General features: G+C 59.2%; 1 protein-coding gene across 1 annotated transcript; it reads left to right on the top strand.

Annotated features, from left to right (window-relative positions):
• The first annotated feature begins 11,173 nt into the window (after positions 1-11,173).
• On the top strand, positions 11,174-11,680 carry LOC134527199 (basic proline-rich protein-like). Its single transcript, XM_063359655.1, has one exon. The coding sequence runs from the start codon at positions 11,174-11,176 to the stop codon at positions 11,678-11,680; it is 507 nt and encodes a 168-aa protein (XP_063215725.1).
• Positions 11,681-13,636: the final 1,956 nt, after the last annotated feature.

The raw sequence follows: 13,636 nt of genomic DNA, 5'->3' as shown, positions 1-13,636 counted from the left end.
GGGTGCCGGAGTCCCTTCGGGTGCTGGTGATCCAGGAAGGGGTGTCGTGCGAAGCGACAGTGACAACTTCTTCCTGCGGCACTGAAACAAAGCCTCCCTCCCCGTTGCATCGTTGCGTGCCAGCATGACGGGTCCAGGTGATGTCCTTCTCTTCTTCCTGGGGGGCAAAACAACACATGTCTCCTGGCCTTCCTCTTGTGCAGGCGGAGAGAGACGGTGGGAGGGACCAGGCACCGGAGACGGCAGCCGCGGCGGCAACGGCCGGGGCTGCAGATCATCAGCGTCTTCATCTGAGGAGCGCCGTGCCTCCCACCAGGCCACATTAGCAGGTGGAGTACGCGCTGGCGCGCCCAGGCCTGCCTCTCGCGTCCGGCGTGCCGCGAGTCTCCGCACCTCAGCTCTGTGCACATTGGCAACGTGGTTCTGAGCCACCCTCAGCGGATATCCAACGCCCGAAAATGCGGAAGAACAGAACCTGCAGCGGAACTCCACCGCAGTTACCTCTGGGTGGTGTAGCTTCATGTGCTTCCACATGTCCGACCACGCTGAGTACCGCCCCCGTATCCTCTGCCCGAAGCCATGCGCCCCACAGAGGATGCACGTCAACTCGGCCGGAAGCGGCACCGGCACGCGCAGACACCCTGGGTCACGCACCAGGGACACCATCTCCCGAACGGCAACCCTCTGGTCCTCCTCCTCATCGTCAGACGCGAGATCCGAGTCCGTACCATCTGCCTCCGGCAGCGCCGGCTCGATTTCCCGGCCCGGTTGTACCGTTTTAAAATGCAGCCTCGCTGCCCTCAGTGACCGGATCTCTTCATGCGGCCTACAAATCTCACAGAGAAACCATAGCCCCGCAGAGTCATGGGCCCGGCGAACATGCGCCCGGCGCACATGCACCGCCAGAAAATCCAGTCGGACGCAGACCCGAACTGCTGAAGCAGCACACACGCGGGGCACTGGATCTCGTCTGGGGCCGGCAACGCCACGAAACTGGGACGCACAGGCATCCTGAAAAACACTTACACTAAAAAAAATAGAACAACACAGCCGCACAGCAGCAAACAGCTAGCTCTGTAAAAGAACAATATATACAAAGTCTTATAACAAGATAACACTAAGGGTATGTATAGAGTACCCTGAAAAATAAGAAAACAATAGACTCTGAAAATATAACAATTAACCACCAAACAATATATAGAACTCTACTAAAATATAAACTCTGAAAGGTAAATAAAACTCTACTTAAAACTAATCAGGTACAGGCCACTAAAAAGATCATATCACAGGTCACAATCGGTGGGGCTGCTACTTGGTGAACCAAGAAGCAACAGTCAAATCCGGGGGTGTAGCGGAGAGCCGAGTGCCGGGCTCAAGAGTCAGGCACTCCTCTCCTGGGCAGCTGTAAACAGACAAGCGACGACCGCTTCTGGAGCAGTTCGCTGTCCTGAGAAGAACTACACAGGCGGCTCAAGACACTACAAGGTCACTGGTTGTGCCTTAGGTTTCTGGAACACTAGGGGGGTGTACAAATGCGTCAAGGGCTAGGCCTTACAACACAAGTACACTAGAGTGCCAAAAGTAAGCAAAACACAACAGAACACTTACAAATGTTGCAACACAAACACTAGCACAGCACAGACAAAAGACAGTTACTCACTTACATATCAGCACTACAAAGGAGACACAATATACAAATAAACAAGACAGGTACAAGTGCTTGAAACTAATTAAATAAATATGGTTGCAGTGAAGCTATAAGAATTTAAATAGAATAAAGTTAAAAGATTCAACAGAAAGATTTAAGATTTATTGGTTAATTACTATGGATAAAAGTGAAAAGGTAAATATATTAAATCTGCAAGAGAATTAAGTAATAATCAATTAAATGTTATATGGATATACTCAATAAGTATTACTTTAATTACCAATTAATAGTTACTATAAAAACAATATGGCGTATTTGATCAGCTAGGAAAATATAGAAATAAATAGTACTTTAATTTATTTTAAGCTAATATCGAAAGAAAGCAATATGGCGGATTCAAGCACAAAAACCAGTCACTGAACAAATACAATAAACACACAAGACAAACACGACACTCAACCCCTGGTGTGCATATCTATGGACACGAACAGGAAGTCACATGCGAATCATCTGTGAACGAGAAGGAAGTTGAAAAATGGCGACTGACCTCGCTAATTAACTCAACCACGAGGTTGCGAAAAACTGAATTTAAATTTAGGCAGACAAATTAAACTGAAAATATTTATGGGAAAAATTAAATCACTGAATATGGAATTATTTACTGCCCCTAGTTATGAATTTAAATTATAATTAAACACGGTTACACTAGATATGCCTGGTCACAAGGCAATATAATTATTGCGAGAAAATGAATTTAATCCAAAATAAATACAGAAGTTACTTTAAATGTTAAACAATTGAATTATGAATATGGGAAAATTGAGAGACTGGCAAAAACTTAACAGAAACTATAGGATGTACACAGATTATTCACAAGGGACTGTCGGCCATTGAACACACACAGTCAGGGGACAGGACAAAAACAATTACACAGGCTCAAGAAAAACAAGATTAACTTGTTAAGGGGTTCCAAAGGCTTTTATGGGCGACGATCTTCGACTGTAGTTACGCGACTCGCCTTGAAGGTATTAGTTAAATTGAGGGAAAATTAAATGTGGTATTTGCCCGAGCTAAAAAATTCAAACACAAGGGCGAGACTGTGGGTAGAAGTTAAATGATAAACAGCAAGATCAAGTACCGGAATTAATTAAATGTGGTTATTTAAATATAGGAACTGCAATGAAAAGACTGACTCTAATTTAATATATATGAAACAGCAACTAAATATTATTCGGAGAATGTATTACTGAAAATAAATTAAATTAAGCAGAATTATTTTGGGTGAACAGTAAAAGCTGCTTGTCGCGAATGCAAGTTACAGTCGGGAACCTGAAATGGGGCTTACATAACAAAACACTGAGTTGCAGGAATTACTAGGTGATAGTTTGGCACTTGTAAAATTAAAGGCCTGATAAGTAGTTACTTTACTTTAACAGGTACAAAAAGCTATGCAGAAATTAACAAATCAATTGTAACAGTTAAACTTTAAATGTTTGCAAGAAAAGATGGCCGCGATTAACGAATTTAATTCAAATAAACAAACAACAAATGGCCAGGCAAATAGAAATTTAAACAATTAATGCAAGATGGCCGAAAGATTGCAGCAAGAAAACAAGTAAACAAACAAGATGGCCACAATAATTTACTTTAAAATTAAAAACAGAACACAAGTGCCAGACTACCACCTACCTTATCTCCATGTAGTTCCCCATGTCCTCCCTAGGCGCAGCAGCAGTCGATCGGGGCGCCACACCATCCTCGGAACTGCTGGAAGTATGGTCGTCTAGTGCCGGAGTGAATAGAGCACGAACACCTCTGCGACGATCTTTTCTTGCGCACAGTTTCACAACTAATCACTTCTCGGGGCTAGATAATTAAGCTGATACAAACAGATTAAAAACTATTTATTCTAAAAATATTCAACATTATACGCAGTTGACAATAGAGATTGGTATTAAATAATATACAGGAAAAGGCGTCCTAGCGCCACTATAATCCCAACGATACCCCGATTAGACAAATTGGTAAAAATAGATATAAATAGTCAGATAAGAACATACGAATTGCAGAAAATATTTATGTACAGGTCACGCCAGGGGCGGGTTTTCCTCTTGATGTGAGAAGTGACAAGCATAGTGGTTATGAAGATAGTCCGTTATTGACTGAAAATGAAAACACGCACAAAACAGATGACAACAATAAATGGTAAACACAATGGTCGTAGAGGCTAATAGAAATAACTAGATTAACTAAGTAAGACTAAAGATAATATTGGCTAGGGCCCAAGATATATATAACCATCCCACCCGCTATCAGTCTGTGGTGGACTGAGATGTCCCCCTAACAACAGAGATGACAGAAAGGTATCATGCTGTCGACCGCCCAGAGAGATGCCGAGGGCAGGAACCAATAATTGTAAAATGTGGGGTGAAGGAATAAGTATCTAATTGAGTGTGGTCCAGGCGATGTAGTTTCAGTTCTGCCCCTCCTGGGAGTAGGTGGGGCCGTGCTGTGACCGGCCCAACCCCTAGTCGGAGCGAACATATGGTAACTAAAAAAAACATGCCAAAGGTAAAAAAAATAAGAGAATAATAATAATGAAGGCAGGAGGCCAGGGCATCAGCCGGTAACGTTGTTGCAACCCGGGCGCCGTAGGCGCCCGACTGCCATGGCCTTCACCATGTCGCCGGTCGCCGCGAGTGCATGGGGCCCCGCCAGCGGCAATCCCGCAGCAACGTCCGGTCTTCGTGGGACGCCAGGCGATCCATGGGCTGCCTGGGCTGCCGAAGGTCATCAGCAGCTGGGCACTGCGGGGCCACCGAAAAGGCCGCTCTGGCACTGGGAGGCTGGGTCGATCCAGGCGCACTCGCCGGGCTCACGGGCAGCACCATCGCCCAGCGGACTGCCATAATCGACCCCATCACCTGCAACGGGATATTGCCGGTGGCCTGTAACATGTTCGACATATATGTCAAGGGACCACCGGATCGTGTCACTCACAATCAACTTAGCCATCATGGTGGCATACCGCCAGCTGATGCCCAAAGCGCGGATCACACCCTCATTGGCAGGGTCCCAGGAGCCCAGCGACCCCACGACAAAGGCATCCACCTCCGCCCGGTAACCACGCATCCTCAGCTGGTCGTGGAGCACCTGGTACTTGCGCAACTTGTCAGCCCGCGCGACCTCCAGGGAGACGTAACGGTTGTCAAAGGCAACCGTCACATCCACCAGGTAGGTAGTCCTGCGGTTCTTGCTGATCACCACCAGGTCCGGCTGGAGGGCCGAGTCGGTGTGTGTAACCTGTTGGTTCACCCGGACCTGGGTGCCCTCTGGACGAATGGCAGCACGAAGGCGCTCCACCACCGCATTGTGCCGGCGTTGCCACGCTGCGGCATGCGGCCGGCAGTCGTTCAGAACGTGCGCCAGCGTCTCGGTCCAGTAGCCACAACGCAGACAAGCCCTGTCGCGCTGGTTCCCACCGCGCCAGGCACCGTTGAGGGGCAGCAAGACCAAGTCGTCGGCGTAAGCCAAGACCGTGTGGAGCTGCCCCAAGACCAGGCAACCCAACTCCTCCGCCCGCGCTGCCGCGCACCTGACGAGCGGCTCCATTCCCAGGTTGAAGAGCAGGGGGCTCAAGGGGAACCCTGGTGCACACCTGCCAACACCGGGACGGGCTCACTCAGGCCTTCTGCAGCACGAATAAGGGTGGAGCCCCCAGTGTAAAGATCCGCGATGGTGGCGCGAAGGGCCGGGGGACCCCCATCACCGCCAGGAGGTGCGCCAGGTAGGAGTGGGGAATGGACCCGAAGGCATTCTCCAGGTCCAACCACGCAACCCCCAGCTGACGCCGGCGCTGGCGATGGTCATCGATGGCCGCCTGAACCACAAAGTTGTGCTCCAGGCAGCCCTCAAACTCCCGAAAGCCCTTCTGCTGCGCCGATATCCTGCCCGTGCAGGAGGCCCAGCGTCCCAAGCGGTCCGCCAGCACCCCCAAGTACACCTTTGCGATGGTGGGGCTGAGCGAGACGGGGCACCAGTTGGCCGGGTCGGCCACATCGCCCTCCTTGTGGAGAAGCACGGTGGTGGACTCCTACCATGCCGCCGGGATACGCGAGTGGCCCTGCACGGCACAGTACAGGTCCTCGAACACGAGGCATTCAGGGTCCACTGCCCGAAGGTGACTACTCGACACCGTCTGGACCGGGCGCCGTGTTGCTCATCCGCCCCAGGCAGCCCGCGATCTCGGCAGCCGTGTTGGGGCGCTGCAGCCAGATGCCATCCACCTCCGTGATCGGCGGCACGTCCAACCCCGCCCCCGGTGGCGTCAGGCCCACCGGATAGCCAGGATTCCTGAAGAAATCGGCGTAGTGGGCGTGCAGGACGCCACTCGGGATATCGCAGTGCGGCGACTCCGTGCCGAGGACCAGCCGCATCGCCTTTTTGGGGTTGACCTGGTAGAGGCGCTGGATGTGGCTGGCCACCTCGGCGTCGAATCCCTCGCCGGGGGCGGCGCGCCTGTGAAAGACTGGTTTGACACGACCACCACGGCGGCCCCCGCTGCGTCTGGGAAGCATTCACTGCACGCGGGGCCTCCGGTTGAGGCGGCGTCGGGCTGCGTTGCCAGCCCCCGATGGTATCCATGGCCACCTATGCCGCCACCGCGGCCGCCAGGTCCGAGCACACAGTCTCCAGGGCCAGCCAGTCAGCCTGTGCCGCCTCGATGGCGGCAAGCCTCATGCTCTGAAAGGCCGTGGGCTCCTGAGGTCCGAGGGGGCCGCGACCACGCGGGCCCGGGCGGCGCTGCGGCGCAGGGGGGCGGCGGTCCCCGGCAGGCCCATCACCATTACTGTCGGGGGGGAAGGGTCACGTCCAGGTGCAGGAGGCGGGGTGCTCCCGCGTGGCTGCTCCACAGCGGCCCTGTCACCATGGTGGCGCGGGCCAGCTCGACCACGCGCGCGCCGCCAGTTCAGCCTCACAGGTCCGGGGTGACCACGAGCAGGCGGGTCATCGGACACCGGCAATCCCCTGGGCTCCTCCGGGGCGGGCTGGCCAGACACATCCGTCTGGGTTCCAGCCTCCTGGGTGCCAGGGATACTGTCCGGGAGCGGCGGCAGCGGGATGCCCAGGGTGTTCGGGTCCCCGGCCCCGGAGAGGGGGATGCGGGCACGGCCAGGGCGCAGGGGTTATCCGCCACGGGCGTAAGTGTTGGGCGTAGGCAGTACCATTGTCGGGCGCGCAACGGTCACTCTGGGATCGCAGAGGGCGGGTGCAGCTGTGCCGACAGACAACACCGACCGCAGGGAGCTCTCTGCTTCAGCAGGGAGGGGGGAACTCAGCGGTCGTGCGGAACGGGGCGGTCCCCGCGCTCAGCCGCCAGGGCCAGCCCGATGGCATCGGGGTCCGCCTGATCTCCGTGGAGTGCGTGGCCGCGCTGTGGTTGCTGGCATACACCCCGTGAGCAGGCACCCACCACGACCGGGACCCGTCCCAAAATGGTCCCAGGAGACTGAGGAGGGGCACCGGCCTCCGCAGGGGGCGCATGCACCAGCGCCACCACCTCGAGCACCGCAGACGCCGGCTGGCCTGGCCAGACCACCTCGGAGACGGGCCTCCCTATGCCCACCCCGGGCGCCACCAGCCCCTCGGTCAACAGCCGTCGCCTGAGGCGGCAGGGACACGGCGAGGACGGCAGCGGAGGCGGAGTGGGCGGAAGGGCCGACACCCCACCAGGGCTCGCGGGTATGTCGGCCGTGGGTGCACCGGCCATGTCAGCGCACTCCCCGGAAGGCACAGTCCGGTCTGGGGAAGGACCACCAGGGGAAACCGGGGGGGGGGGGGGCGACGTTGGCAGGCACCAGCGGCGTCGCGGGCTCCGTCGGCGAAGGCGGCTGCATGAAACCGGGTGGCACGGAGCACACGTCGAGGCGCCATGGCCTGAAGGGGTCCGCTGCAGCATGCCGGCCTGCGGCGGGCCAGTGGGAGAGACCGCGATATCAGTGCCATCCCCCAGACGCATCACCGACGAGCTGACAGGCCCGGGCACTGGGCACAGAGAGTGGCGGAATCATCCATGGGCGCCACGACGCACACCGCACCTGACGGCAGGACCACCAGGCGCCGATGGAAATCGGGATGCTGTGGCTCCCAGGGGGGGGGGGGTTCCCAGCTGCCACCGTTGTCGTGGAATGCACCGGCGACAAGGCGGGGCTTACACCAAGCCCCCAGGGTAGCCACCGGTTGGCACTCCGGCCGACGTCGGACAGGCACCAGCCACAGCAACTCGGAAGTCCAGGGCGGCAGGGCGGCTCGCGGGGCGACGGCGTCAACAAAACGTCCTGCGGGGACGCCTCCGGCACAGGGCACACGAGACCGACCCGGGGGCGCCAGGGTGGGGCATCCGGGTTCAGCCTCATCAGGCCGCCGAAGGACGGGGTGGCCGAAGGGCGCGTGGCATCACTCGCGAAGGGAGGGGGCGCAGGCCGCGGTGGCACGCGCTCGCAGCCACTGGTGCGGGGATGGCCACTCGGGGTGGACCGTCCAGGGGGTCGCGTGCCTACCGCGTGCCCGGTGCCCATGCCCCACTCCGGAGGGGACGGATGCAGGAAGGGCGCCCGGCCTGAGGCCTCCCTGCGGTCCTCCAGGGGGGTGAGACCGAAGTCGTCTGCATCATCGCTGGCATCGGCGTCGGCCCCCCGAGGTGACTCCGGTGGTTCAGGGCTGGGTGTCAACTCCCGCCGTTGCCGGCAGCACCGCGTGTGTAGGTTTGCTCGCTTCAGCGAGTCGAACGCACGACCGCAGTGCAGACACCCGAACCTGGCCCGGAACTCTCTAAGATCTGGGTGGTAGCGCCGGAGGTGTTTCGCCAGGTCAGGCTAGACCGAGAACTGCCCCGCCGGTCGCGCCATGCTGCACCTTCCCACCGGGCACTCGGGGCCTTGAAGCCGCCGACGCTGCGGGACCGGCAACGTCACCACGGGGGCGCCATCCGAGCGGACCACTCTGGGCTGCGAGTAGTTCAAGGGGCGCACCATGTGCCGAGGCACCATCGGTACGCCACTGGTGCTCAGTAGGCGCTCCTCCCGGATCAGCCGGGACAGCAGCGGACCGACAGGTGGGGTGGCGGCTTCGGCTGCGGCCGGCGACGAAGCAGGCGCGGCGCTGGGGCCCGCCATGGCGGCCATCCCAGGCTCAGAAGTCGCAGGGGCAAGAAAACGGCCCAGAGGGGACGACAGGGGTCTCCGGGCTACTGGTGTTGGTCTGGCACACTCCGCGTTTCTCCCCAGCACTGTGGTCGTGGGGGCGGTGGCGCGTCCTGACAGGGCGGACAGGGGACGTGACGGCGCCTCAGGCCGAGGTGGCGGCCCAACCTCGCTTCCAGGGGGCACAGGCACGCCCGGCGGGCCAGCCATTGGGCTGCCGCCCAGCGCAGGGACCGACCCAGGCGGTGCCGGCAGTGCAGCACAACGAGAAGGAGGCGGCGCATCAGCCAAGTTGGTGGCCCCGGGGGCCGCGGCAGCGCGCCTCTCCTGGGAAGCCCACGGCTCCCCGGGGGGCATCAGGGCGTCAGTCTGTCACCCTCCTCCGCGCCAGAAACCCACCGTCTTCCAGCAGCGCTGGCTCGACCGCATCGCCGCTGCCGATGACTCGTGGCCGGCTGTGGAGCAGGAATGCGTCGACCTGGCGGCCAACATCTCGGAGGAAGCCGCCGCCCATGACCCAGGCTCAGAGAATCTGCACGTGCCCCATCCCGGAGCATGCCGTGGCAGGACGCCCCCGCGGCCCCTACGACAGGCGCGTCGTGCCGGGCCAGGGGTTCGATGCCGTGGCGGCCAGCGCCTGTATCGTGCAGCTCCGAAGAAGGCCATGATGCAGGTCCTGGAGGAGGAGTCGCCATTTTGCAGTATCCCCGGCGGCCGCCTCCAGGAGCACTTCGCGGCCACCTTCCGAAATGACGGCTACGCGGTGCGTCCTGCCCCTCCTGCTGCAGTGGTGCAGGTGGCTCCCCCCTTGGATGAGGATGCTGAGTGGCTGCAGAGTCCTTTCACGGCAGCCGAAATCCTGGGACGCCTCCGTCGAATGCCCAACACCGCCCCGTGCCCCGATTGAGTGCGCTACCGGGACATAACGTTCGCCGACTCTGGATGCCTGGTGCTGGAGTCCCTGTTCCAGGCTCTCCAGCGTCACTCTTGTGTCCCCCAGGTGTGGAAGGAGTCCACCACCGTGCTGCTTCACAAGGGCGGTGACAGGGAGGACTTGAACAACTGGAGCCCCATCTCCTTGAGCCCCACGGTATCCAAGCTGTACCTGGGGGTCCTCGCGGATTGGCTGGGCAAGTGGGTGGCGCGAACCGGCCGTGTCTCGAGGCAGCAAAAGGGCTTCCAGGAGTCTGAAGGCTGCCTCGAACACAACTTCGTGTTGCAGTCAGCCAGTGCCGATGTCAGCTGGGGGTGGCGTGACTCGACCTCCGAAATGCCTTCGGGTCGGTGCCCCACCCCTACCTGTGCCACGCGCAGGACGTCATGAGCTTGCGCCCAGCATCCAGGCAGCCGTGCGGGATCTTTACATGGGCGGTTCCACCAGGATCCGCACACTGAACGGACACACCGACCTGATCCCCATCCTCGCCGGAGTCCGCCAGGGCTGCCCACTGAGCCCCATCTTATTTAACCTGGGCATGGAGCCGTTGGTGAGATGCGCGGCGGCTCGGGGAGAGGAGTCGGGCTACAACATTGCTGGCCAACACCACTCCGTTCTGGCATACGCGGACGACCTGGTCTTAATGGCCAATGGCGCGGAGGCCCTCCAGTCCATCCTGGACACTGTGGTGGATGTGGCGCGGTGGGCGGGGCTGTCCTTCAAGACCTAGAAGTGCGCCACACTGCATCTGGACCGACGTCGAGGCCACAGGGGTGTCCAGGCCACCGAGTTCATGGTGGATGGAGCGGCCGTGCCAGCCCTGTTTGTGGCCATAGACACACACATCAGCGGTTGAGTGTTTTGTTCGTTTTTTTCTTTAGAGCTTGCACTTTCCATAGTGTGTTTGCTTTGTTACTGTTCACATTCCCCAGACTTAATATTTAATTTTTGCCATAATTCCTAATTTCTTTTCAGAATTTTATTTATTTATTGGGCATCTCCATCTTTAAAGTCATATTTATTTTCTTTGTACACCGTTTTATCTACAGAGTTGCTTTTATTTATTGTGCCCATATTTTTGTTGTCATTTAATTATTATTTCGGCTAAACATAATTTCATTCAATACACTGAATAACTTCCTTTACTACAACTATATAGTACCTGAATTTTGACCACTATTTTTTCTGTTAAATTGTTCCTCATTAATATTTTCTCTCTCTCTCTTCATCATAACTATTAGTAATTGTGGTGTTCGTATATAGCCCCCCTTGTGTGTTTGCTTAACTATCATTTCTATTTATTGTGTTTGTCTTGTCTCTGTTTCAATTGTTTTTTTAGTTAATTGTATAGTTGTAAGTTATCCTGGTATTTCGCTGTCCCCAGCCATGCCCCTCCAGGGACAGCCTCCCTACTCTTTCCCCTTCTGTCTGGGTGTGCCTGAAGTGTACAATGACATTCACCGCCTCTCGTTGCATTATGCGCACCACCACAAGGGCCAGTGGTACGAGTACGAGTGCACCCTGTGCGTCCCCAAAGTGCGACTGAGGACACTAAGGGGGGCGCGCACGCACTTCAAGACTGTGCAACCTGGTACTCGTCCCCTGCCCCTGCCGCCACCCAGGCATGTCTCGCCCCCACTCTCCCCCGGGGGCGTGCCCCACCAACAGACTGACGCCCTGATGCCCCCCGGGGAGCCGTGGGCTTCCCAGGAGAGGCACGCTGCCGCGGCCCCCGGGGCCACCACCTTGGCTGATGCGCCGCCTCCTTCTCGTTGTGCTGCACTGCCGGCACCGCCTGGGTCGGTCCCTGCGCTGGGCGGCAGCCCAATGGCTGGCCCGCGCGGGCGTGCCTGTGCCCCCTGGAAGCGAGGTTGGGCTGCCACCTCGGCCTGAGGCGCCGTCACGTCCCTTGCTCACCCTGTCAGGACGCGCCCCCGCCCCCACGACCACAGTGCTGGGGAGAAACGCGGAGTGTGCCAGACCAACACCAGTAGCCCGGAGACCCCTGTCGTCCCCTCTGGGCCGTTTCCTTGCCCCTGCAACTTCTGAGCCTGGGATAGCCGCCATGGCGGACCCCAGCGCCGCGCCTACTTCGTCGCCGGCCGCAGCCGAAGCCGCCACCCCACCTGGGGGTCCGCTGCTGTCCCGGCTGATCCGGGAGGAGCGCCTACTGAGCACCAGTGGCGTACCGATGGTGCCTCGGCGCATGGTGCGCCCCTTGAACTACTCGCAGCCCAGAGTGGTCCGCTCGGATGGCGCCCCCGTGGTGACGTTGCCGGTCCCGCAGCGTCGGGGGCTTCAATGCCCCGAGTGCCCGGTGGGAAGGAGCAGCATGGCGCGACCGGCGGGGGAGTTCTCGGCCTGGCCTGACCTGGCGAAACACCTCCGGCGCTACCACCCAGATCTTAGAGAGTTCCGGGCCAGGTTCGGGTGTCTGCACTGCGGTCGTGCGTTCGACTCGCTGAAGCGAGCGAACCTACACACGCGGTGCTGCCGGCAACGGCGGGAGTTGACACCCAGCCCTGAACCACCGGAGTCACCTCGGGGGGCCGACGCCGATGCCAGCGATGATGCAGACGACTTCGGTCTCACCCCCCTGGAGGACTGCAGGGAGGCCTCAGGCCGGGCGCCCTTTTTGCATCCGTCCCCTCCGAAGTGGGGCATGGGCACCGGGCACGCGGTAGGCACGCGACCCCCTGGACGGTCCACCCCGAGTGGCCCTCCCCGCACCAGTGGCTGCGAGCGCGTGCCACCGCGGCCTGCGCCCCCTTCCTTCGCGAGTGATGCCACGCGCCCTTCGGCTACCCCGTCCTTCGGCAGCCTGATGAGGCTGAACCCTGATGCCCCACCCTGGCGCCCCGGCCGCCCTGGACTTCCGAGCTGCTGCGGCGGGTGCCTGTCCGACGTCGGCTGGAGTGCCAACCAGTGGCTCCCCTGGGGGGCTTGGTGTAAGCCCCGCCTTGTCGCCGGTGCATTCCATGACAACGGTGGCAGCTGGGAAACCCCCTCCCCTGGGAGCCACAGCATCCCGATTTCCATCGGCGCCTGGTGGTCCTGCCGTCAGGTGCGGTGTGCGTCGTGGCGCCCATGGATGATTCCGCCACTCTCTGTGCCCAGTGCCCGGGCCTGTCAGCTCGTCGGTGATGCATCTGGGGGATAGCACTGATATCGCGGTCTCTCCCACTGGCCCGCCGCAGGCCGGCATGCCGCAGCAGACCCCCCCAGGCCATGGCGCCTCGACGTATGCTCCGTGCCACCCGGTTTCATGCAGCCGCCTTCGCCGGCGGAGCCCGCGACGCCGCTGGTGCCTTCCAATTACGCCCCCCCCCCCCCCCCCGGTTTCCCCTGGTGGTCCTTCCCCAGACCGGACTGTGCCTTCCGGGGAGTGCGCTTACATGGCCGGTGCACCCAATGCCGACATACCCGCGAGCCCTGGTGGGGTGTTGGACCTTCCGCCCACTCCGCCTCCATGTCCATCCTCGCCGCGTCCCTGCCGCCTCAGGCGACGGCTGTTGACCGCGGGGCTGGTGGCGCCCGGGGTGGTCTGGCCAGGCCAGCCGGCATCTGCGGTGCTCGAGGTAGTGGCGCTGGTGCATGCGCCCCCTGCGGAGGCCGGTGCCCCTCCTCAGTCTCCTGGGACTATTTTGGGACGGGTCCCGGTCGTGGTGGGTGCCTGCTCACGGGGTGTATGCCAGCAACCACAGCGCGGCCACGCACACCACGGAGATCAGGCGGACCCCGATGCCATCGGGCTGGCCCCGGAGGCTGAGCGCGGGGACCGCCCCGTTCCGCATGACCGCTGAGTTCCCTCCTCCCTGCTGAAGCAGAGGGCTCCCTGCGGTTGGTGTT

Source organism: Bacillus rossius, chromosome 1, assembly GCF_032445375.1.
Source record: "Bacillus rossius redtenbacheri isolate Brsri chromosome 1, Brsri_v3, whole genome shotgun sequence".
NCBI lineage: Eukaryota > Metazoa > Arthropoda > Insecta > Phasmatodea > Bacillidae > Bacillus > Bacillus rossius.
Note: the sequence above shows the minus strand (reverse complement) of the source record. Positions and strands in the feature narration are given on the sequence as shown.